Source organism: Scomber japonicus, chromosome 11, assembly GCF_027409825.1.
Source record: "Scomber japonicus isolate fScoJap1 chromosome 11, fScoJap1.pri, whole genome shotgun sequence".
Classification (NCBI taxonomy): Eukaryota; Metazoa; Chordata; class Actinopteri; order Scombriformes; family Scombridae; genus Scomber; species Scomber japonicus.
This window is the reverse complement of record NC_070588.1, coordinates 32,722,024-32,747,450: the sequence shown is the minus strand read 5'-3', so window position 1 is coordinate 32,747,450 and position 25,427 is coordinate 32,722,024. Positions and strand designations below refer to the sequence as shown.

Sequence of the window (25,427 nt, the reverse complement as noted above, 5' to 3'; positions counted from 1 at the left end):
TTTTCTAAGGTTGAATATAAGCTGATTTTTTTACAGTGTACACTGTGGGCTAAAAAGATATCTTTGCTTTGTTTTGGGTGTGAGTGGAATGAATGTTCAAAAAGTTGAAAAATGTATGAGTTCAGTTTGCTTACTAACAGTTCCGACATGTTCCAGTTATAATTTACTATCATTCAGACATTGACATTAAAAAAAACACGTCAGAAAACAAACACAATGTATATATACAGTTGAAATGTACCATAAAAACCAATGTATATAGACTCCTTATCTAACTATAACTATAACTATAAACACATTTATGAACTATAACGTCCTGTAGCACACACTGCACATTCCAGATGTGTCAGCAGCTTGTGAAAATAGATAGTTTATTGATAACTCATTACTGTTTTATCTTGCACAGAGAAATTAAAACAAAACTCTGAAGGGTTGGCAGGTGGGTGCTGATTCAGTGTGTTGATCAGAAGCATTTCAGGACATTAGTTGTGATTAGTTGCTGTGATTTGTCAGTATTTACAGAGCAAACTGGGCCGAACCACAGCAGCACATGTTGAAACAGCATGTGTTAAAGTACACATGAGCAGCTTTTATTGAGCTGAGCTGTGGCAGTGACAGTACGAGCACAGATCTGAAGCCTAAAATATTCAATAACTTAGCTGTTTTTTCCACTAGATGGAACAGAGGAAGATGCTTTGTTCAACTCTGGGACTGATACAGAGTCCGAGGACAGTGAGCTACACACTGTATTAAATATGTAAATTTACTGTGTAAAAGGTTTAAATGAAACTCATAGCCTAACCTGAACCTGGTATGAGTCAGGTTAATATACTGGTCCAGTTCAGTTAAGCAAATAATTACTGGACCATTAACCATTAACCTCACACACTTTTTCAGGTGTAATATATGTGTCTTAATTGTGTTTCAAATAAAAGTAAATTGAAAAAAAATTGGAATAACTTGTATAAATGTGTTTATCAATCAATCAAAGTAATCTCAAGACACTTTACACATAGAGCAGGTCTAAACCGTACTCTTCAGTATATACTTCTTATAAATTAATAGTTACTGGTGCATTCACAAACCAGTCTTTAATAGGAATGTTTTTCCCACCAGGACACCCCCCAAAATAGACTGCATCCTATACAGTAGTGCAATTTATACATTACACATTTTTTACACCAGTTTTTACGGCATGTTATGTCACATGAAAGCCTCCATTGTGGTTAATGGTCCCAGTATTCAGGCTGTGCAGTCACCCAGATTTAACCTCTCAGAGAGGAGTCTCAAGTGATCGAATCTCTTTATGTCTGCGTCCATCAGCAAGTCGATATTCTGCTCTCTGTTCCCCTTCAGTTCCCCTCTCTGTACAAACCACATCAAAATACTGAGGAAATCTTCAAAGCCTGACCCATTGGTCAACTTAACGGTTACACAATGAAAAAGTCAATCATCCTTGGTTCCTTACTGGAGCTCCAGCTTCACTACTGCATCATTTAACTACAATATATAGGTAGTCCACAAAGTCTCTTGACAATTGAAAAAAATAATTATAAAAGCAATTGATGAGATATGTTAATCAGATTAGATCTATGTACTCAATGGTTATCAAAGTTTTTAATCACATTGCATTTGGGACATCAACGACCTGAAGCTAAAGATCACTGATGTCATTGCCTCCATTAATGAGGCTCTGCTAAAGCTGACATGGCTAAAAATCCAGTACTGTCTTCATGTGCTTCATGTAACTAATGGAGTCATATAGAGGTTATTAAATGATTACATTTCCACAGATTTGTCTATTCATTTGCTTTTGTAATACATTTGTTAAATTGTAAAGAGACTTTATGGACACCCTGTATGTTTGAGATTTTTAGGGTACAAGAAGAAAAAGAATCTTAACAGGTACAATAGGGGTTTGGTGCTTGGACCCCTAAAAACCTCCACCATGGCTTTTATTTTTAGTCCTGTTTGGACAGAATCTCAAATAAAATGTAAAACAATGACAACTGTCAACTGACAGCAAATCAATATACAAAAATGTTAATTATGATAATTAAGTGTTCAATAATTCATCAAGCAAATGTGCCAAACATTCTCTGATTCTTCTCCACCAGGGTGATTTGCTGCTTTTGTGTTTTCTTTTTATTGTAAAGTAAATACGATTGAAGTTGGTCAGAGAACAAGACATTTAAAGACCTTTTAGTCTCCTTGGACTCTGGCAACTGCTGATGGGAACATGTGATTAAAGGACACATCCCTCCAGCTGCTGTCAATCAAACACAGAGACACGCCCCTCCAGCTGTTGAGATGAGAAGAAACATTTCCGACATTTCCCCAAAGACCTTTTCTCTTCCTGGTTTTAAAAACCATTAACAATACATTACAATTGAAAAACACACATTGATTATTTTTTACTGAAAAAAGTGATGACCAAATCTGATTATAGTTGGACTTTAAGTTACATCTACTAAAACAGCACATTTAAAATGTAGATTCAGACACATTTTCATGAATCTGTTGTCTTTATTGTTGACTTCAACAAAGTGAGAACATGCAGTTTTTTTATTTCAGAACCCAAAGCCCAACATGACATATTCAAATGGTTTGTTTTGTTCCACAAACAGTCTAAAACCCAAAGGCACGGAATTTACAATGAGTTAAAACAAGTCAATCTTCTTTGGGCGGCTATGGCTCAGCAGGTAGTAAGATCATGAATCATCAACTAATCAGACAGTCGGTGGTTAGATCACTGGCTCCCCCAGTCCACATGTCAAAGTCTTCTTAGGCAAGATACTTAAAGTCTGTGTAAAGTAAGAATAAATATGTGTTCTGAGTTTGACATACCACAGAAAAGTGTGTTGTTAACCACCCTGCCAAATTTGAATGATTAAAAAAATCGCCAAATATATGAAATTAGGCTTCAAAGTTGTGTAAAAATCAGCCTCTTTCTCTGCTCCCAAACGCTGTGGGAGACGAGTTCGCTGAAACCCCGCCCCCTACCAAGTGTCACCTGTCAATCAAAGTCACCACCTCTACCAGAAACATGGAAGCTACATCTGAGAGCTTTCTGCTGCTAACTCAGCGGCTAGCTCACCAGCTAACTTGGCTAACTGGCTAACTGTAGACTGTAGTAGTACACTCTAAAAAGTGTATTTCAGCAGTAGTTGAAGTAGCGTAAAGTTCTGAGTGAGTTTCATTCAGATTTCTGCTTTAGTGGAGGCAGTCTAAATTTGTGGGGTATATCAACTTGGAATTACATGTTGTTCCCTCAGCACACATGTAACCTGCTACTCTCATTTGAGTGAATCTGCATCAATTAGGTTTCGCTTGATGCTGTGCGTATGACGTCATGACGTCGCCGCCTTCACCAGAACTTTCTCCCTGCACTTGAGCAGCGAATTTCTCGGCTCGGACAACTTGGGAAGAAGAAAGATACTGAATTAACACTGTCTCCATCGTGTTTGAAGGTAAGTCAGAGGTAAAACAAATAACTTAATATGTTAGATATGAAATTGTCCAACCGTGTTGTTAAATGTGTTAAAAGTAGAATTGGATAGCATCCGCCGCTAACACCAGCTAGCATCCGGGACAGCTAGTGGGTGTTAGCAACCCTCCTACTCCGCTGCGTGGAGCTTCACCCGATAGTTTGGCGGGAGTGTCTGGTTTAATATTGTAACGTTAGTCTACAGTTGTGTAATCATGCAGTGATACACGAGTGTTGGTTCACATGCCTGTCGGCGCGCACAGTTCATGCGGTCACGGCCATGGGTGGTGTGGGAAGTAATGAGGGTGCGTACAGCGCTCGTATACGCACGGATCGGTTATAGGAGAGGGAGTTGATGGTGTGCGGTGCCTCGGTGCCAGGGCTGCCTTCTTATTTACGCTAGATATTATCGAAACAGTGGTGATAAATGTTTGCTGTGTGAAGAGTTTCCCACATGTTGTTGTGCCAGTGTGTTAATAAGCACCTGTTAGTTTGTGTCTGCTGCTGCAGACTGCTGTCTGCCCTGTCCTAAATCAGTTACCAGGTGCACTGCACACGTCTCTTGCACGTCACGTATGCGCTGTGATTTTGGTCCGTCCTGCATGCCACTTTAGACTCTACCAGGAGAGTTTCAGAAGCGAGTGTTTAGCCCGCCAGACTTTGTTTTTACTTGCTTAGATTTGGCCATTTTCCCGGTGTATGTTCCTCTAAACATGCTTCTACGTGTGTAAATATGCTACGTAGTTAATTAGTTTCGCTTTCGTCAGTTTTTAGACCAGCAGTTTGCACGGGTTATTTCATTTTGAAAATCCACCGGGTTCTCTTTGCTTCTGCCCGCTCGAGGTGCTCTGTGTGAATTGACGCGTGCTGCTCGCTTATTATACTCACAAATCAAACTTAACACTGGAATGAAAATGTCCTTTTTTAATATTAATTAATTCCTAGTTTTCTTATATATTTTTTTCATGACTGTTGGTGGTTACTTCAGGCCAGGACACAACTCATTTGGACTACCACAGGTAAGTTGCACTCCTAGACTAGAATAGAGTGCTACAGACCAGGCTCAAATGTGGCTGTATGTTACTTACAGGATGGTGTGTTGAAGTGAAAAAAATATTTGAAAAATAAACATAATTTTAACAGTTACAGTAAATGTGAAATGCAGGTGATTGTTTACAGGCCTTTTTCAACTTGAGCTGTAACAACAACTTTTAATGTACAGTACTAATAGTTTTGCAAAAAATGTATTGTCATTTTGTAACACAACAACAATTAAAAATATACACAAACAAATTGATAAACACATCATACACACACTGATATAATCGGCACAACTCAGTCTCTGTGTCTACATCAAAATTAGAAATTATAGAAATAAGTATTACACTATTTAACAAGGAAAATACAGCCATCAGATTTCTTGTAGACCCAGCGCACTTTCCAGTTTCCAGAGTCTGAATTATTTCAGTACATAGACGCAGATGAAGACTGTAAACATGATTAAAGACACAATATGATTGTATATGCTTGCACAAACTAACTCTAACATATCTTTTACCCTCAGGACTTCTGTACTGCAGACCTTCCTTTCCTTCCTGTCAGCCTCTCCAGAGGGGTGTCTGCTGATAGCAGAAGGATTACATGACCTCTGGTTGGGACCCTGGTCAGTTCCACAACCAGCAGCTAGTTTTATCTGTGAACTTGTGTATGTTCACTTCATCAACAACAAAGGTATGCAAGCCCTCTTAATTCAGTTTTACACAGGGATCAGCTATATATGTGTTGGGCGAAAAAAAAAAAAGTCATATCAAAATCTTAATCATAATATCCAAAAACTGAGATGATATCTAGTTTGATATCACCATATTGATGAGATATTGTAATATTGCCCATCCCTACTCTCTTTGTTTCTCCAGTGTTGTGCTTCATGTGGAGATGCAAGGACTGTGGGACGGCATTCTTACTAACTGTGCTTGTGCTCTCTTTTCAGACCACCATGGCTGGTTCAACACCTGCAAGACTGAAGGTGATTTTAGGGGAGAACAACGTTGAAAAACTGACTCTTCCAAATGGCATCCCAGAGTCACTAGATGAACTTCTCAGTGCGATAAAGACTACTTTTGGGTTAAAGGGTAACCTCAGACTACAATACATGGACCATGAACTTCAGGATTTGGGGACAATCAAGGTGATCCACCAGCAAACAAATCCACATTTGATCAATGACACTCAGTCCACTTCACCTCTGTCTCTTTCATTTGAGTCTGATGACGGTGCTTCGTTGGCATCAAATGACACAATTATTCTCTCATCCCCTGAATCTGTGTCATCTCGAACACAACAGTGGCCAGCGGACTTTGTAATTCCCCAATTTTCATATGACACAGAGCTACAGCTAGAGAAGGGGAATACTGAGTACCGTGTGAGGCAAAAAATGTTGACTGTCAGCTCCCGAATGCGGTCTGATATCCTGAAAAGAGTAGCAGAAGAAATTTACCGATTCAAGGCCTACCCAGAGGAAGCACATTTCTGCGCAGCTGCAGAGGCCCTAATCAAAAAGCACCCATGTTTGAAAGAACCTGGATCGTTCAATGGCAGCTATGGTTGGAAACAGAGACTGAAGTACAAAATGGCAAACTACAGGACCCAGCTCAAATTACAGGGGTGTCCAGAGCTGTGTGTAAACTCCCTGAAATCTAAGGCTACTACAGATGCTTTCCCTGCTAAAAAAGTGAAGAAGCCAAAACGGTCTGAAGCAAACTTTTATCCATCCTTTCCTACTGGTGAGACTCTGGACAGCCTTGAAAAAGTGAGACTAGAACTTTTGACAGAGATTGGGATAAGGAACAATGAAAGGGTCATCGCTGACAAAATGGCTAAGACGTTTGCCTACAGACGACATGAGGTGGTAAACCAAGAACCAAGCATTCAGGATTTAAAGGACAGATGGCCTGCACTCTTCACACAGAAAGAGGTGAGTATGGACCTGAAGTGATCAAGTCTTTATGCTTCAGGATTTATTACAGTGAGCTTTCATGAATTGGTCATAACTTGATGTGGTTGAGATTGTATAACACTGAACTTATTGGCATTTACATTTTTAATTTCCACATGTTATACTTTTTGGGGTATTGATATTTTGGCAGGTATGCTTCATTTACATTTTAGTCATTTAGCAGACGCTTCAGTGGTTACTTGCGTGTTCTGAGTGTTTATACAGGATGAGACAAGTTTAATTTTTTCCATAATACAATATCTACTGTCATTTGTGTTTTTGTTTTTAGATTAATACAGAGTTCCAGAGGCTCATGGCTGTTCCTCTTGAAGAGAAGTTCATGGCCCAGTTAGACATGCACTCAAGTCAGCTGATCAAAGTCATCCGTGCCAAAGGAGGAGCGACACGCCAAAAGACTGCAAACATCATGGACACATTGGACCAGGTACATCTGTACCATCAAACAAGACCTTTCATAACTAACATGGCTGTCACAATATGTCTGTATCATTCATAAATACATTAATATGGGCTGGCCAATGTTGATCATGGCTTTCATATGCATGAATATTTTTAGCTACTCAAAAAGAGACCCGTTTTCTTTCTATAATGAATCTCTGGGCTTGTAAATTACTGTTTATAAATACAATTAAGTGTAAGATAAGGGTAAGGATGTCTGGCTTATGAAATTTAGAACAATAAAATTAATCAACATTTGTTCTAGACTGTGGACATTAATCTTCGGAGGGAATGTGTGCTGAAAGCCCTCACCATCTTCCTGGGAGAAGATGCAGATGACCTGATCAAGGAATATCTTGTAAGTTTGTATGTCAGCACATCTTGTAAAAGGGACTCAAAAATATCCTATCAACTGTAAGAACAACCTTAACACCTGAACCATGGTTGGGTTGTGGACATTTTGTATTTTATTATCATGGCCATATTTCTCCTCCTCTCTTTTCCTTCTCTCTTGTCCTCCTTGTCTCCTCTTCTTCCCCTCCCCTCTCCTTCTCCCATCTTTGCCTTCGCTCTTCTCCTCGTTGTTTCCCCTTTACTTCTCACCTCCTCTCTTCTCCTCCCCTCTTCTCCCCTTTTCCTTCTCTCTTCTCCTCATTGTCTTCTCTCTTCTTCTCCTCGTCTACTCTTCTTCTCCCCTCTCCTTCTCCTCTCTTTGCTTTCTCTCTTCTCCTCTCTTCTCCTCCACCCCCTCCTGTTCTCTCTTCCTTCTCCCTTCTCATCTCATCTTCTTCTCCTCCCCTCTCCATCTCTCTTTGCCTCCTCCTAGATTTAGTGTACTGTAACTGATTTTCTCAACCGTTAGAACAAGCATGTCAACACCTGAACCATGGTTGGATTGGCTGACATGTTGTATTTATTATCATGGTCATATTGGACATAATGTAATTTCCAGCAACAATACACAACATATTGGATTGAATATTTTTTTTCTTAAGTGAGAAGGGTTTGCCTGGTTTAGTTTATCAAACAAGTTCAAAGGAATAGTTTGCCATTTTGGGAAGTCTTATTTTTCTTGCTTATAGTTGGATGGTCAGATTGATACACATCTGCTGGTTGTGGTGTGAGAGAACACCCAGCCAAGAAATAGCCCAGCACATAACACAAATTGGTACAGCAAACAAATACTGTTTTTTTGTTTATGTTTGTGTACTGTACCCCTCTGTAGGACTCTGAAGGAGATGATGCTCAGAGAGACCTGGAGCAGCTCACCATGGCAGTGTTTGTGATTCGAAAGGAGGGGGAAAGGCTGCAGGAGCCACCTGAAGACATCGGCATCGTCATTGAGGGCGTCAAAGTGTTGCATGAACTGACTTCGGTTGCCTCAGCTTGTGCCTTGCTTCTAGGTTTGATTTATGCACTCAACCTAGCTTATCCAAAACCCTTTCGCTTCACTTTTGAAGTTCTCCAAAAAATCTTCATGCAGCTTGATCAGCACAAGATGTCCCCCAAAGTCCATAATCTGTATAGCAAACTTCAAGGATCGCAGTAAAGACACACAACAGCGTATTCCGCCTCTGGACCTACAAATGGCCTTGTGCCATAATGTGAAAGAACAGTGGTGTTTTGACATTTAGCATGTAAAAAATGTTGTGTCTTTCGGATGTTGGGCCTTTTTTATGCTCCAAGAGAACAAATATTCTTAAAACCACAATTTGAAATGCTTGAACACAGATTTTGTAAGGGGTTTCTTGTCCTCTTTTCCTTCTCTCTTCTCTTCATTGTCTCTTCTTCTCCACTCTCCTCACTTTGCCTACTCTCTTCTCCTCGTTGTCTCCCCTCGTCTCGTCTCTTCTTCTCCTCCCCTCTTTGCCTTTTCTCCTTCTCCCTTCTCCTCCCTTCTTTGCCTTCTCTCTTCTCTTCTCTTCTCGCCTCTTCTCTTCTCCTTTTCTCCTTCTCTTCTCCTCCTCGTCTCCTCTTCTCTTCCCCTCTCCTTCTTCTCTTTTCCTCCTCTTCCTCTTGTTTTTTTGTTGTTTTTTTACGGCAGTTTCTTTCTTTCTTTCTTTCTTTCTTTCCTTCTTTCCCAGACACATTTCCTTCCATTTGTTGGGAAAACTATATAATAAATATTACAAACTGTTGTGACAGTGTCTAGTAACACTGTGGTTTAAAATTCTAAAAGAAGTATTCATATTTTTTCATCGCCATTGGTCAGCTACACTGTTCAGATGCATAATATTCATGGTTTATAGCTGATTAAAGAGGTTTCTGTACATTCTTGGCACTAAACATTTGACGATAGCACTGTATGTGTTGATTGTTAGGTATATTTGTGTTACTTTGTTGCACTACTTTGCACTAAACTTTGTGGTCCTACAAACAGTTACTTGTGCATTTTGTGCATATGTGTTTTAAAAAGGAAAATGTGTAATGTGTTGGGAAAAAAGCTGTGTTGGTCATTACATTTATACAGTAAAGTATTTAAAAAACATCTGATTTTGAGTTTTTTTTATATTTTCAGCCAACTTAAAATTGTAATTTTAGTTAGATTAAACAAACTAAAATTTAATTTTAATGTTACTGCAAAAAGTAATTTACACTAAACCATAGTATTAGGTTAGAAAAGAGCAATATTTTACTTTTGGGTTAAACACTTTAAGTTGACTTGCCTAAATATTAAGTTGGATTCATGCAAAATATTGATTTGAGAACAATTGAATTATTAAGTACATGGGACTTAAATCAATTGTGTTAATCCAATTTAATAACTTAATTTTAAAGAACTTAATTCATTTAGGTGTTACCAATTGAAACAATTCAATTAAGTTGGTTCAACTATTTTCTTTTTTCAGTGTAGTGTGTGCTGAATGTATTTATACCTTTACAGCAGCAGGGGCGGTTTATGCTAATCAGTGATTTTCAGACCCGCCCACTAAATCCTCAACACGGAAATGTTGAAACACGGTTTGTGAAGCCTAGCTCCACAATTCAAATCTAAATGGTTGAAATGCTTTTTACACTTTTTTTAGAAATACATTTCTGACACGGTCATGACACGTTTTTTATGACACGTCTTTAACCCCAAATAGTTTCTGAAGGCTGTGCTACCAATGAGTAAATGTATGTGTGAACGGATGAATGTTGACATGTTGTGTAAAGTGCTTTGAGTGGTCTTTGGTAATTGGCTAAATTCCCTCCGTTATCCGTTCATCAGGCACACTGAGAGACATTAAAAAGAAACTAAATGTAGTGATGAAGTCAATCATGATTATTTTGTCAGATCAAAAAACTAAATTGAAAATTATACAAATGCTCACAAATGCATGAGATTCTCTGGTGTGTCCACCAGACTTGATTTAAATGATACATTTTCCAAAAAACTTTTAGGGTATGTCTATAATGATGTCTAAATAAAATTCTTGAGGTAGCTTTGAACAGAGCCCTGGCACCTGAACAGGAAGGAAATCAAAAGACCTCTCAAAGAGTGAACTGTGATGCAGGGCTGACTGGGTCTAATTGGTGTCAGGTACTGAGGAATAATGTCACAGTGGAAGCCTTTCCTGTGTTCTGAGTCCTCTGAAGCTGTTGAGGTTTTTACAAGTTGGGGAAGCAGAAACATGGCTAGCAGCTCTTTGGGAGTAACAAGGCAGAGGTGACAACGCCAGGACATGTTGAGTATAAAACTACAGCAGCAGTTTCATGAAGACAGCTCTGTCTGTAGCAGCAAGAAGTCACATCTCAGCAGGTCCTGTGAGACTCTGTCTGTGCTTTTCTCTGTCTGTGTTGTGTATGTGTTGGCGGAAGAATTTTTTCTGCAAGGGGATAATTCACTCTGGTTCCAGGTCATTGCTATCAGAAGTTGCAGAGCCGGTAATAATGTGATACTTTATCAGTCCCTAAGGGGAAATCTCTTTTTCTCTTTGTGGCTCTCCACAGGGAAGTGAGACGGAGGATCAGCTACAGTGCAACATCCTTGCTTGAGTTCTTTTGTGGAACAGCATGGGGACTAAACACAGGTCAACCAGTTTACAAGACCAAAACTGTGTAAAAGCAAGTTATTTTCCAATAACTACAGCATACAAAACCATCTTCTCTCAGCCAATTATTTCAGTTAATGATGTGAAAATCAATTTGTAGCTGCTTTAAACTTGCTTGACATAGGTATTCCATCATAGTTGACACACTGTGACATTGAACGTTTAAAGCTGCGCTGAAATTTGGATTCTCCTCACTTGTTCTGTGAGGAAACAGAAAGTGACATAGCTATTGTGCAGAGTTCTCCATTTGTGAAAAGAGGATAGAACCGTTTTTGGATGTTAGTAGCAATGTCTAGGCTTCAGTCCTCTGAAAGGGGCGTTTCTCATGGTAGTTCACTGGCATTTGAGGGCCGGCGTTGCTAGGAAACACTGCCAGCTTCTCTGGTGCCGTACTAACTGGAGCATGTCACAGTCCTGGTAGCCTATGAGTAATCATATAAGCCTAACCGTAACTCAAATAGTTATTTAAAATGCCTGTCCATTCACTGCAGATACGTCTGTATTACAATCAGAAAGTGGAAACTAATAAACTAGCGTAACTTCCACATCCCGCCCACTAAATCCTGAACACAGAAATGTTGAAACACAGTTTGTGAAGCCTAGCTCCACAATTCAAATCTAAATGGTTGAAATGCTTTTTACACCTTTTTTAGAAATACATTTATGACCTATTTAATGTGTTTAGAAGAAAATGTCTGAATTCACTTTACACAGTCTTTAAATGTATAATGAAGGATTTATTAACATTAATAAAGCATTGTTCTCACTTTAGATCTGGTAACTGCAAAAGGCTTAGTTAACTGTTAATAGATACATAATAAAATATGTATTAATTAGGGCTGTCAGCGTTAACGCGTAAATCGCGATTAGATTAATGCAATCCATAAGGTGTTTTTTTTTTAAATCGCATTTTAATTTTGCAAGCCAGTTTGTCCCTTCTACTCCCCCGTAGACGGCTCCTCTAGCTGTAGCGCTATGCTTTGAAGTGGCCTCCTGCAGTAAACCTACCGCGCTGATGGAAAGTAAGAGAGCTACTGGATTTTTGAACGGCTTGTTTAACTTTAAAACACTTCCAGACGGTTCAGTTGACAAGCCAAAAGTAAAATGCAACCTGTGTCAAACGGAGTTTAACTACCACCGGAGTACGTGGAGTTTGAGTTAGCACCTCCACGCTAAACACCCAGGTGCAGCCAAGCGTTTTGGAGTGTGGGAGTCGCAGCAGAGCCGTGATTGATTCCCAGTTAAGACACTCTGGTAAGAAATGCTTTACATTATGGGCTTAAAACTGCCTTCAAATGGAAAATAACAGGACTTTAACTACTATGGAAAATCTGCAATTAATCGTGATTAAAAAAATTAATCGTTTGACAGCCCTAGTATTAATCTTAATAAAGAAACAACAAAGCTTTGTAAAGTTTTAACAATGACATTAAGTTAGTTCAACTCAATAGCTGTGTTTGTAATGCTATTATAAACAATTATAAGAAACTCATAATGCTTTTATCAGTGTTCTTAAGAAGCCTATGAACTGTAAACAGGTTTCTTTTAGTGTCTTATAATGTAATTATGAATGTGTTGATAATATAATTAACACTTATATAGTCTTATTAACACACAATAAGGACTTATAAGGGTGTTATTATCTATTAATTAATGCTTATTAAAAGGACATTAACATAAAGCGTTATAGTTGCCTTCATTTTCAATGTTATAATATTTTATCTCTCTCTCTCTCTCTCTCTGTCTCGCTCTCTTGGGGCATAGATGGCAGAAGTTTCAGTCACAAAGATTGCTTAAATGGCTGGTGTTTTAATAGTAAAAGTGACTAAAGTGACATCTGCATTTAGATCTATGGTATCTGACTATCATGGACAACAACACACATTTGAGGATGCATTAGTGTGATATGTAAGAAAAAACAAAAGAACACTTCCTTCCTCGTGACTGAGAATGTCAAGGACATAATCAGACTGTGTCAGCAACAACAGCCCATCAACAAATGAAATAGAGAGATATGTTTATAAGGCTGCAGTGCATAAACTCCTCATTACATACATGAATGCACATTTGAGAGTTCAGTGGTGAATAAACCATAGACTCTAGTCTACAGAGACGTGGAAAAAAGTGATATGATCTGATGAGTCATTCCTCACCTTATTCTCGACCAGTGGGTGAGGGCATGTGTGGCATACACTGACAGAACAGTACAGGTCTGCAGATTTGACCATAAGGGTGAGGGGATTTGATGGCTCTGTTATGCTGTGGGGGGCATTTTACTTGCATAAAGAAGGTTCACTGTAAGTCAATACAAAGTCGTTTTGAAACATTCCTTTATGACCCCATCCATAGGGAACAAGGGGTCACTGAATGGTACTCTCGCCTTAAGTCACCATATCTCAATCCAATTAAACACCTCTGGGAGATTTTGGACATCACTTGAGGCAGTGTATCAGATTCCACCAGACGGGGAGTTCTGGTCCTCTGAAATGAGGCCAATGCAGAAGTAACTTAGAACTGCATTCTATCAAAAGGCCACCAGGGGGCGACCTTTTTGGTGTCAAAAGGACTTCCGTCTCTTTACAAGTCAATGTGTGTCTAAAGTGATTTTATATTTGACGATAAAGCAGGGTATGCATTAGGGCGTGGCTACGTCGTGATTTGCAGGTTGATTGCCCTATGTCCTCGAGATCCAGCCCTCGCAACCATAGCAACTTCCCCCACTCCACCCATGGCTCCGCCTCATTCCCATATAAGTAGAATCCGTGTTTTTATTTTTCCCAGCATGCAGATGGCGCTGCCCAGATCAGAAACTATTGGCTTCCGAGCAGCAGTCCACAAACCAATGGGTGACGTCACAGAAATTACGTCCATTTCTTCTATACAGTCTATGGATTCCACACAGCCCCCCCCCCCTTCCCCCAACATATTGCAGGGAACAGACTTTTATGTGCAAAATTGGTGAAGTTTAATATTTTGCAGTTGGGTTGTATTTTGCAATGGCTTAAAATATACCTAGAATAAACATGGAGACAACCACAATCTCTCCACCCTAAGACAGTGGAAGTAATCATGCCAAACATTCCAAAAAGTAAACACAGACTGCATGGAAACTCAAATGCAGGAGAAAGTAGAAGGTTGGAAAAAATGCTGTTTGAGACCAATGCCTGAGTGCAATGGGCCTAAATGGGAGAGAGATTTATAAATGGAACACAGTAGGACAGAGAGTAAGACAGAAGACAAAAACAATCTGAGTGCAATGAGAATGAAAAGGAAAAACTGAGAGAAAAGCAGAGAACAAGAGTGATGAGTCTGATGGTGACCATGGTGACATTGAGCGACATGAATGAGTCATCTCCCAAATAATAAAACCCTGGATTAGGTCGTCACTTATACCTTTGGAGGAAATGATAGAGAATTAGGAGGGGGGAGGAAGGGCTGCACATCTCCATCCTGACCCTGGATGTTATGTAGACACCTAATATGAGCTCGCTCTAATCTCCTCAGCTCCGTGTCTATTTTTGTCCAACCCCTTAGGGTAGATCTTTGGGAGGCGGTGACACCTTGACTAAGAAAGATCTCCCAACTGCAAACTGTTTTTTTGTTTTTTGTGTGCTTGGTCTGACAATTTGAATTCTCCTCCATGTGGTGATTCACTGTCATTCCCACATGTTCTGTTCTGTTGTTTCCTCTGAGGCTAAATGTATATTCCAACCCTGGAAGTCATCATGTGGAGAGTCAAAGCCCATGCAAAGAAGCCAGTTTTTATTTTTCATAGAGTCAAGAATTAATTTCAATCACCTTCCTTCCTTCCTTCCTTCCTTCCTTCCTTCCTTCCTTCCTTCCTTCCTTCTTTCCGCCCATGTCCTCTTTTCTCACTCACTCTTTTGTAGCCGTAAAACCCCTAACGTCAGTGGACCGAATCCAGCAGCAGACCTTTCATGCATGTCGCTTCCCATCTCTCTCTCCTTTCATTTCCTGTCCTATCTACACTGTCTCTATGATGAGGGTGTAATTCCCCCCCCCCCCTCCTCAAAATATATATTAAAAAAATCAAACAGGGAGACATGCGGAAATAAGATATGTGGAAGGAAATCTAGTTTTGAGTTAACTATAATATACATTTCAAGGGTTCCTCTATTTGATCTAGCACTGTCTGATGTAGTAAAGCCTGCATTCCAGCTTGATACCTTTACACCAGCTTTCTTGTGGTGATTAGGCTCACTGTCTACAGTTATGTTCATATAAATATGCGTGAAATACATTGCAGTATATCTGTGTTGAGCAGGTTGGACCGCTACAGTCATTAGTGCTGCACTTTTCCTCAGTGACTGTTTATTTAGTGGTGTGTTCAATAAGCTAAGGTGCAAATCAAGACGTGTTCATATTAATAAGGAGACTTTAGTAAGACATCGGACAAGAACATCTCGATTACATAACAGCTTTTTCCCATCTGCTGTCAGACTACTGAATGCACAACAATAATCACAATAATCTCCACTATGCACTTAATTTTAAAACTAGTTTAGCACTTATTTATTAACTATTTGTGGAATATTATTTATATACAGTAGTGTCTTAATTTTAACTGACAATTTGAATGTTAATTATTGCACTCTTTTTTTGAAGTGTTTTTAACTTGTGAAACAGTATTTCGTTTTTATGTACCTGCATAAGAATGACAATTAAAGTGAATCGATTTAATTAATGTATGTGTGTGTTGTTCAGAGTTTGTGGCTTTTGGATTGTAGCAGGATGCAATCAGGCTCAGTGTGACTGCCTGCTCTGACTATGATAGAATGCCACATTGCTGCTGTATTCAAGTTTGATTTGGTCTCCATCTACTGTAGCTTTGTATTAGCATCACTGTGGCTGTAGACTTGAAGACTTTTTTAATACATTTTTTTAGAAAACAGTATCTGTTTTAAAAAATGCTACTTTTCTTTTACTAATTTTCCATTCTTTTATCCCCCTCTGATTTGATCTGATTATATTCTAATTATTATTTCTGATTATTTTTCTCTGTGTACTTTGAACTGACGTGTTTAAGAAATGGCCTATGAATAAATTTGTCTCACCTATATATATACATATATGTAACATAAAGGCCTCCATTCAGATTAATTATACAATATTCAAAATGTTGTATAATGTCATTTCCATTGGCAGCTGTACAGGATTATATTTCTCTGGCTGCTGTGGGGGCAGAGCGACAGTCATAAGGAATATTTGCTGGTGTGTGTTTGTGTGTTATGTGGTATGTGTAGTGAACATATGTACATATTTATGTGTGCAGATGTGTAGTTCCAGTCTGTGCACCTACAGCTAAGACAATGTGTACCAGTGTATGTAGAGCATGTTCTCAGTTCAAAGTGGGTTTTACTGCCTTTGGCCATGATCCATCTGTATGACTCATTCCATTCATCATTGTGTGGTCACTGTATAATTAGCTTTTTAGAGGCAACAAGCACATGAAAACCATCACTATGGTTCTGCTAATGCTTTTTATTACTGACAGATACATTAAAAACAAATACAGTTGGCAGTCAGGGATAAAAACAAACCTTCCAGTATGTCTTTATTATCTATTCATCTGAAATAGACAAGCTGTTGACTCTTGAACAGCTTGTGTCTTCAACAGTGTGGAGCCAAACACAGGATAGAGAGTATAGAGTATTTATTTCAATGGTTTTATTTTATTTTATTTCATTACTGTCCTGCTTTCACATGCTCACTTCAACACATTTGTACCTAAGCGGTTACATGGTTGATCAATACACAAGGAGCAGATCACCTGCTATCTGAGGGTGCTTTCACACCTCACCTTTTTGGTTCAATTCAAATGAAAACTGGAGATTATTCCTCCCTCACTACCATGACATTGACATTGGTGTTTTTGAAATTTGCCATAATATTAATTTTCCTTCAGGGTGAACTGAAGGTTAACATACAGTACTGTGCAAAAGGTTGATGCACTATGTATAAGGATGATCTCGAAAATAATGCCATTAATAATTTCCATTTTTCAACAAACATCATACAAAGTTCAATAAACAGAAGAAACCTTAATAAAAATCAGTATTTAGAGCGAGCATGCTTTGCTCTTGATTTTATTCCACACTGACTCCATGATGTTCAGGGTTCAGATCAGAAAATGTTAGACATCCGCATCAACCCAGTGTTCACCATCTAAATTCTCTTCTGTACAACGTCTCTAACAAGCTACTGGGATCTTAAAAAGAAGAATGTCAATGACATTGTTGATTCATTAGTATGGCAGCTAACAATTATGCGCTGAATGCAAAACACACAGTATATGTGTGAAGGTACCATCTCTCACTACTCCACGCAAACACATACACACATGTTGGGTGGTGTTGGATGTAACACTGACAATGGTAGAAACAAAGATATGGTGCTGATGAATAAATGGATGGATGGATGAATAGCATTGCCATGATGCCAAATGATGATAAACTAACTGTATAAATGTTTTTGCTTTATATCAATGAACTCACATTTTGAGAAGGTTGTTGAAAGGTTATTGTGTGAAGAATACTAGAATAGAGACATTCATCCAACCACAATCATCCTCATCTACTCCACAGCTTTGAACCTCTGATACTAAAAAGTATTTTACTTTTTCTCTCTTCCTCTACCTCACCATTCATCCATCCATCCATCCCCTCCTGTAGATTATGGGTGGCCTCTACCCCCTGAGCTTTGTCCCATCTGGATCTACCTGGATGTCCTGTTCTCCACAGCATCCATCATGCACCTCTGCGCCATCTCTCTGGATCGATACATCGCTATACGAAACCCGTTCCAACACAGCCGCTTCAACTCCCACACCAAGGCCCGTATCAAAATCATGGCAGTCTGGACCATTTCAGTGGGTAAGGACACACATGGACACACACACAACTTCCTGGAAATAGATTGGTCCCAAATAGCTAGCTTTAGGCAATGAGCCAATTCATAATACACAATCACGCTATCAAGTTGAAAACTATCAAGTTGAGTGCAATTGCCCATACCTAATTGTGTCCAGGTATCATTCATAGGCCTAACTGGAGCTGTAAAAACAGCCCTAAAAGTTGATTTTGTAACGAACACTGTTGTTCTCATAAACAGCTGTCTCCAGGTCTCATGAGAATACAACAGAAACTTTGGTAGCAAGCTAGTCTTAACTTAATCAGCTGTAAAGTGATGAAAGCTTGCACAAACACTACTTTTAGGATTTGGGTAAATGGTGTTTATGTGCATTTAGTCTCCACTAAAGTCCTGTTTGTAACTATACAACTAAAAGATTTACAGTTAACTTATGAAATATGAGCATGGCAGGTACTGTAAGGATGCAATTCTGGAGAAACCTGAGCATAACAGATGATTTAAAAGGTCTGGTATGGTTTCCTCTGCTGTAACTCTTCGCTGTTCTTTTTCTCTCTTTCCTGGATATTTTATCTGTAGTAGCTTTGTACAGATTGTTTTCCAATAGTTTCTTCACAGAAACCTTCCACGTAAATATTTTTGACAGAAACAAAAGAGAGACTTGAGAAAGCTTTTATGAGTACTTGGTTATTTCAAAGGTTAAATACAGCAGTACTGCAGACGTTTACAGCTTGAGGTTATCTTGTGGTACACAGATCATACAGTAAGGTTAAAGAATAGGTATCAAACAATACTTACATGCTAATTGTTGGTGTGCTAAAACATTCATAGCTTTCACATTCAAGAAATGTAAATAATGTTGAGGTTTGTGTATTTCAACTGTGTAAGATAATACATGCTGTTCATTTAGTATGTTTGCCATAATGAATATGTAATATGAGGCGTTTTAACCCCAGTGTGTAAAATACAGGGAGGAGAAAATGTAAATATGTTATTTAGCACAAGCATTGTGATTTACCAAACCTGAAGGTGATTTTACTTATGGTAACTGTTTCTATTAATAAAACCTTTGAAGTACAGGTATTAACCTGCTGTTACTATGGAGACGAGGAGACAGAGACATAATGACAGAATATGCAGAGAGTTTTTCCACCTGTGTTAATATTTGAGGATGGTTGAGGATGAAACACACTGTGAAACATGTGTGGCTCAGTTAACACAGACAGCAAAGCCACTAACCATGTGAGTGGGAGGGCAGTCCACTCATCATGAGAGGCAGTTTTCCCCTGTTAAAGACACAAGTGACGTTTATGACTCCATATCATTTTTATGGAGGCGAGGGAACAATCATTTTCGATAATTGACTTCTGCCTGCCTGGCTGGTATCCAGCTGTTCAGGTCAATTGACCTAAATGAGCAGGAAATGTAATGATGGAGCTTCAGAGTAAGGCCTGCCGCCGCACAGTGATGGAGGTGGTGGGAGTGACGAGCAGAGTGTAGAATAGCTCTGCACGGCTATTATTCACACTCAGTGCAGGCAAACAAAGGAACATGTTAAACAGTGTGAAAATCAGCTGATAACATTTCAGTTAATAACCTGCAAAAACAAGACTTAAGTTATTATTTGATTGAGGTTGAGATGAGAAAAAAAATCCACTTTGCTCATTATTAGTCGACACACTTTCACATTTAGCAAATCAAGATGAGAAATGGCAGAAATGTGACGTTTCTGCTGGTGGTAGTCTGCCCAGTGTTCTGATTATATTAATACACAACAGAAACATCATGGCTCTGTGTCAGCAATGTTTGATTTATATCATATATAATTGAGTTATCCTGATTTTGCAAGATAAGATGAAGTACAATCTCCAGTTTGTTCAAAATAGTGACACAGAATGAATACAGAGGCAAGAGACAAAGTCAATGAAGAAGTGTCAGCTTGAGGACATACATGCCTGATATGAGAAATAATCCTGTGCTGCCTCTTTTACAGTTTTCATATTTGAAATGAACAGTGGAGTGGGTGAACAGTGGAGTTACTAAATAATGTGACTATTTAGTTTATGGCTGAATTAGCATCTGTCTGATGTGATCATATTCATAGGTTCAGCAATTTTTATATTCTTTATTTCTGTCTTTATTTTACTAAACACTGAGATGTGTGTAGCTGTGAGTTGATGTTGTGACACTCTGCACCTCCACACAGCAACATGTTGTCCTGAAGAAGCATCTTTTTATATGAGGAGCTTTATTTAGTTTTTCTTTATTTCAGGGCCCAGCTCTATCTGTGTGTCTGTGTGTCTACACTCAAGGCGTTCAGGCACAGTGTTGAGTGTAGGTCACCTGCATGTTGGAAGCGCTAAGAGCTCAACACACAAAGGCTGTTACATAAAACAGATATTGATTAACATAAAGCATATAGTTTCGTCTAAGGGCTTTGGGGTGGACCGAGTGAGCAAATTACAGTCTGTGTGTGCATGTGTGTGTGATGAAAGCAAATAATTGCCATACTGATTGGAAATGTATCAGCAACTGAATATCACATTTTGGCATTTAATCACTACTGAAAACTTTATATTGAAATTTAAATACCACAAAATTTATTTCACTGAAATACTCGACTTGAAAACCTTTCTGAATGTTATCTTGTGTCACGTTCAAGTTGCACAAATCCAAAAACTTTACTTCCAGCTTTCTTTATTTTTGGGTTCTCAGAACATTCCATAACCAATGTTCAGATCTGAATTTTCTGATTTGAGCTAATTGAGCAACTTGAATAAAGTTTTTGAATATTAGGAAGACACATTTTCTACCTGAATTTGAGAACCCTAAAATATGTACTGAAATTGTCTTTTTCTTTTTTCTTTTTTTTAATATTGAGAATTTTACAAAGTGAAACTCTGACTTCAAAAATTCATAAGGGTTGTTTTCAAAGTCTGACATTTCAGTGCAATACATTCAGTGGTGTTTAACAACATTAAAGTATTCAGTGGTGATAACATTTCATAATGTGATATCCAGTTACAAATATAATTAGGGCCCGAGCGCTGACCAGCGCGAAGCCCTATTGTTTTTGCCATGATTATTATTATTATTCTCTTTATTTTTCTTCTGACAAAGTAACTGCCTTTTTCCCCCACTAAACGTGCCCTGAAACTCACCAAAGTTAGCATGCAAGTCAGACCCGGCGAAAAATTTGATATTTTATGGTTTGCATAAATGGGCGAGGCAAAATGGCTCTCTAGCGCCCCCTGCAAAATCAATAAAAGCGAGCCCCTCTTGACAGATTGACATAAAGAAACGAAACTTGGTACACATGTTCATCATGTCAAGACGCACCAAAAAGTCTCTTGGACACATACCCTAACACCAACAGGAAGTCGGCCATTTTGAATCTAAATATTGATTTTAATGCAAATTGTGGCATCATATTTGAACGCACTACTCCTACAGTTTTCTTCCCATCCACTTCAAATTCACACAGAATCATCTTGAGACATTGGAGATGAAAAGTTATCAAACGCTTTTTCCCCCGTCATTCCTGGTTGCCGTGGTGACGCGGCGAATTTCGATCCTTCGCCATGAAATTTCAAACCCTCATAACTTGACTCCACATGGTCTGAGCCTTTCCAAATTTCAGATGCTTGTTCAGTGTCTTGGTCTGAACACATGTACAGTCTCATATTTAGTGACAGTCATAGCGCCACCTACTGGCAACAGGAAGTCACTTGCTTCATTCTTTCACTAATTACTCCCATAATCTTCATCCCATCCACTTCAAATTCACACAGGATCATCTTGAGACATTGGAGATGGAAATTTCTCAAAAGCTTTTTCCCCCGCCATTCCTGGTTGCCGTGGTGACGCGGCGAATTTCGATCCTTCGCCATGAAATTTCAAACCCTCATAACTTGACTCCACATGGTCTGAGCTTTTCCAAATTTAATATGCTTGTTCAGTGTCCTGGTCTGAACACATGTACAGTCTCATATTTAGTGACAGTCATAGCGCCACCTACTGGCAACAGGAAGTCACTTGCTTCATTCTTTCACTAATTACTCTCATAATCTTAAGTATTTACATCTGAAATTGACTCAGCTAAGACATAACGCCAGTTATCAAAATCTTTTTTATGACTTCTTCCTGTTGGGCGTGGCTGTGCGGACAATTTCGATGCTTCGCCATGAGGCAGGAAGTCCTTATAACTCCTACAGACATTGTCCTGTCTACACCAAATTCATCATGCATGGAGAGGGTCCCGCCCTGAACACATCTATGCATCAATACTGTGTCATATACACAGCACCACCTAGTGGACACAGGAAGTAAGCCTCATATGACAAACATTATCCGATTTATATGAAATTTACAGGATGTGTTCTCCACATCATACACTGCAACATGACATATAATTGGTGGGTGATCTCTAGCGCCACCTAGTGGACACATGCAATGTGACTTAGCCCCATCACACAACATTCATTACAAGCCCAGGTGCCAAGACGTCTACGTGCCCGCTGTGTCTGCCGTGCCCGCTGTGTCTGCCGTGTGACTGCAGCACGCACCGACATGCGAGTACGGGGCGGTGCATGGGGGCGCGAGGGCCCGTTCATCACTGCTTGCAGTTTTAATTCAAATTATTATTGCAATGATTAGCTAGGTAACTCAGCTCTGTCCCTGCTGTCCCTGTCTTCCTTGCTGTGTCATGTGACTACATGCTGACTACAGTCACATAAATGAATTACAGCAACAGATCATAACAGTGAGATAAAGATGGCAGACTGTCTCGTAAAATTCTCTTGGACAAAGGAATGACTAAAATGATTCAATGATTTAGATAAACTTGATTATCTTTAACACAACCAATGTGTAACTTTAGATGCACATTAAATGAAAGTTCATTTCATTCACATTGAGATTTTATGTTTTCACTCACTTGTGTTTCTACTGATGAGTAAGGCAAAGACAAGGTATGAGAAGAATCAGTGTAAATTAAGCAATGGCATATTAACTGCAAAGATAGTATTTCCCTCTTTACCGATGCTATGAGATAATGACATCATCCTAAACACACTGAACTCACTTGTCTTTTGGGCTGTTTGATAAAGAAATGTCTTAAATCTGCAGACTCACTCATAGCTGCTGAGTTGTGCAGTGATAGAAGAACAAATCATTTATGTACTAACATTATCATGCCTGTCTGTTAGGGATATAAACAGTTTGGCCCATTGACTTACTAATACATACATAGCATAAACACATGTAAACACTGCAGCAGTGATATTATTGGACAACAGCTAGTCATATTGAGGTCGGCTGCTAGCCAAGTTCAACAAGATTTTTTGTCTCAACAACAATAATGAACTTCAACACAACACACGACATGCTGCCAACACTATTGTAGTGTGAGTGTTGCTTTAATTACACAATGTCTCACGGCTCAACTCGAATCCCGATCTTATCAGTCTGCTTTTATTCTGCCTCTTTTGCCTCGGTCTCTTTTTTACTTGGAACTGTGTACACACAGTTTATCTTCTTCTTTTGTTTCTGTTGTGGTACACTGATGTAATGATTACCACGTTTACTGTCTTAGTTTAGCATTTTAGCATGCTCATATCACATTTGCTGATTAGTACTAAACACAGAAAGTTCAGCTGAGGTTTTTGGGAATGACAGTTTTTCAGGTCTGGATGAGGTTGCTAGATGAAAGGTAAGGGGATCACTAAGGACGGTACAGTTCATCACATGGCAACCCAAACCTATAACTACTGACTGAAGTTTCACTATAAGTACAAAAGTAGTCTTTGTTGCCGTTTCTAAACAAGGTCCTGTAACTACTGTCTTCAGGTACAACAGCCTGATTCACTGACATGTTCTTAATAGTTTTTGGACAACGATGAAGATCATTAGGAGACTATTCTCTGACCTGCAGGCCTGGGCTGTTGGGTATTTCCCAGGAAATGTGATGATGGCAACAAAAAATTCATCAGTTTTTCAATATGATATAAATACTGTAAAATGTCGTAACCTTTTAATAAATAATAATAAGCCTCAGCCAATACCATTGGTAATACTCACAAAATCTGCATTAACAGGACAAATTCAGCCTTTTACTCCATAGTGGAAAATAAAGTCTCAATGATCTATGAGAACATCCCAACCAGAAAAGAACAAAAGCATCATTATTGACACGTTGTCCTTGACACAGCTAAATAGTCTCCTAATGGTAGAAGTAAAGGACACTGAAGAAAGACTTTCTGCACCAAGAACACATTAATGGTGGAAGTCTATTAATAAATGTCTACCTTTCAGATGCCAAAGAATGGCACCCTATTTAATGTGTTTAGAAGAAAATGTCTGAATTCACTTTACACAGTCTTTAAGAAACCACTGACCAGCATGGCTGGATCTAACACACGGGCAGTCTGGGCAAGTGCCCAGGGGCCCTGGTAAAGAAAGGGGCTGTCAGGTTCAGGCAACCTAAAACACTTAAAATATCAAACAAAAGAGACAAGACAACAGGATTAGAGTTTCTACTTGCAAGGAGAACGCCAGAGATCTGCTCAGTTTCAATCTCCAACCCGTTCTGAGCAAACCTTGCCGAACCCTTTCTTTTTATTGGTTTCAGGATTTCCCTAATTTACATAGTCATTTTTGCTCTAAGGAGTGGGGGTCACAAATCGGTTACAAATCGGTCAATGATCATAGAAAGGGTAAATATGAGATAACGTCTATACAATAATTCCAACAGGGGCCCTCAATGATGTGAGCAGTATTATAAAATGAAAATTTACAAGAAAATTACTTTTCATGATTGATAGGGTTTTATTATTTATTATTTATTATTTATTATTATTTGACGGCTGTGATGATTGGTGAGCAGAAAATGAACTGAAACAACCAAAGAGAGGAAAAGAAGAAGTGACTGCAATAAAAAATGTCTTGCAAATAAGTAATTCAAAAAGACAAAAAATGAAGAAGAGGAGGAACATAAATTAATTATGGAGGTGGGCATGGCTTTATCTATTAGCAAATGAATGGAGCAAAGTCTACAAGCTAATGTGTGTGCTGGTTCACTCACAGTGATATATACCCCCCACTTAGAATGTTATCACTGGATTGAATGAGAGTTATCAACCTCATAGATATGGATTAGAAGGGGCCTGACACACCTACAGTACTAGTAGGTTCAGAAGGGTGTTGTCATCAATTGGTAAATTGGACGTCACCTTTGAGTTAAAGACGCCATCTAGCGACCGTAGTACAAGTGAAGTTCAGATTAGGTCAATATAAAGTGACTTGATAAAATAGTAAGATAGTTCCCATGTTAAGAGGAAACAGAAGAAGACAGCAGAAACTTTGAGAAAGGTACTTTCATTATACTTTCAAGATAAATCATTCAACCTCTGATGCCTGGAGATACGATATAAATTGTAGGTGGAGAAAAAGCAGATTATAACAAAAGAATATTATAATATATGATATTCTAATACAGTCCAGAAGTGGGACTATAATGAGTTCACTGAAGTCTGTCGATATAACAAGACCATTATAATGAGTCTAA

The 25,427-nt window shown here is 38.8% G+C and overlaps 1 protein-coding gene across 1 annotated transcript in view; it reads left to right on the top strand.

Annotated features, from left to right (window-relative positions):
* The window catches only part of LOC128367710 (5-hydroxytryptamine receptor 2A-like), a 141,160-nt gene that overhangs the window by 70,648 nt on the left and 45,085 nt on the right, over positions 1-25,427 (top strand). The window contains exon 2 of the mRNA XM_053328321.1: positions 17,668-17,868. Coding sequence (XP_053184296.1) covers positions 17,668-17,868 — 201 coding nt within the window. The remainder of the gene's footprint in view (positions 1-17,667; positions 17,869-25,427) is intronic.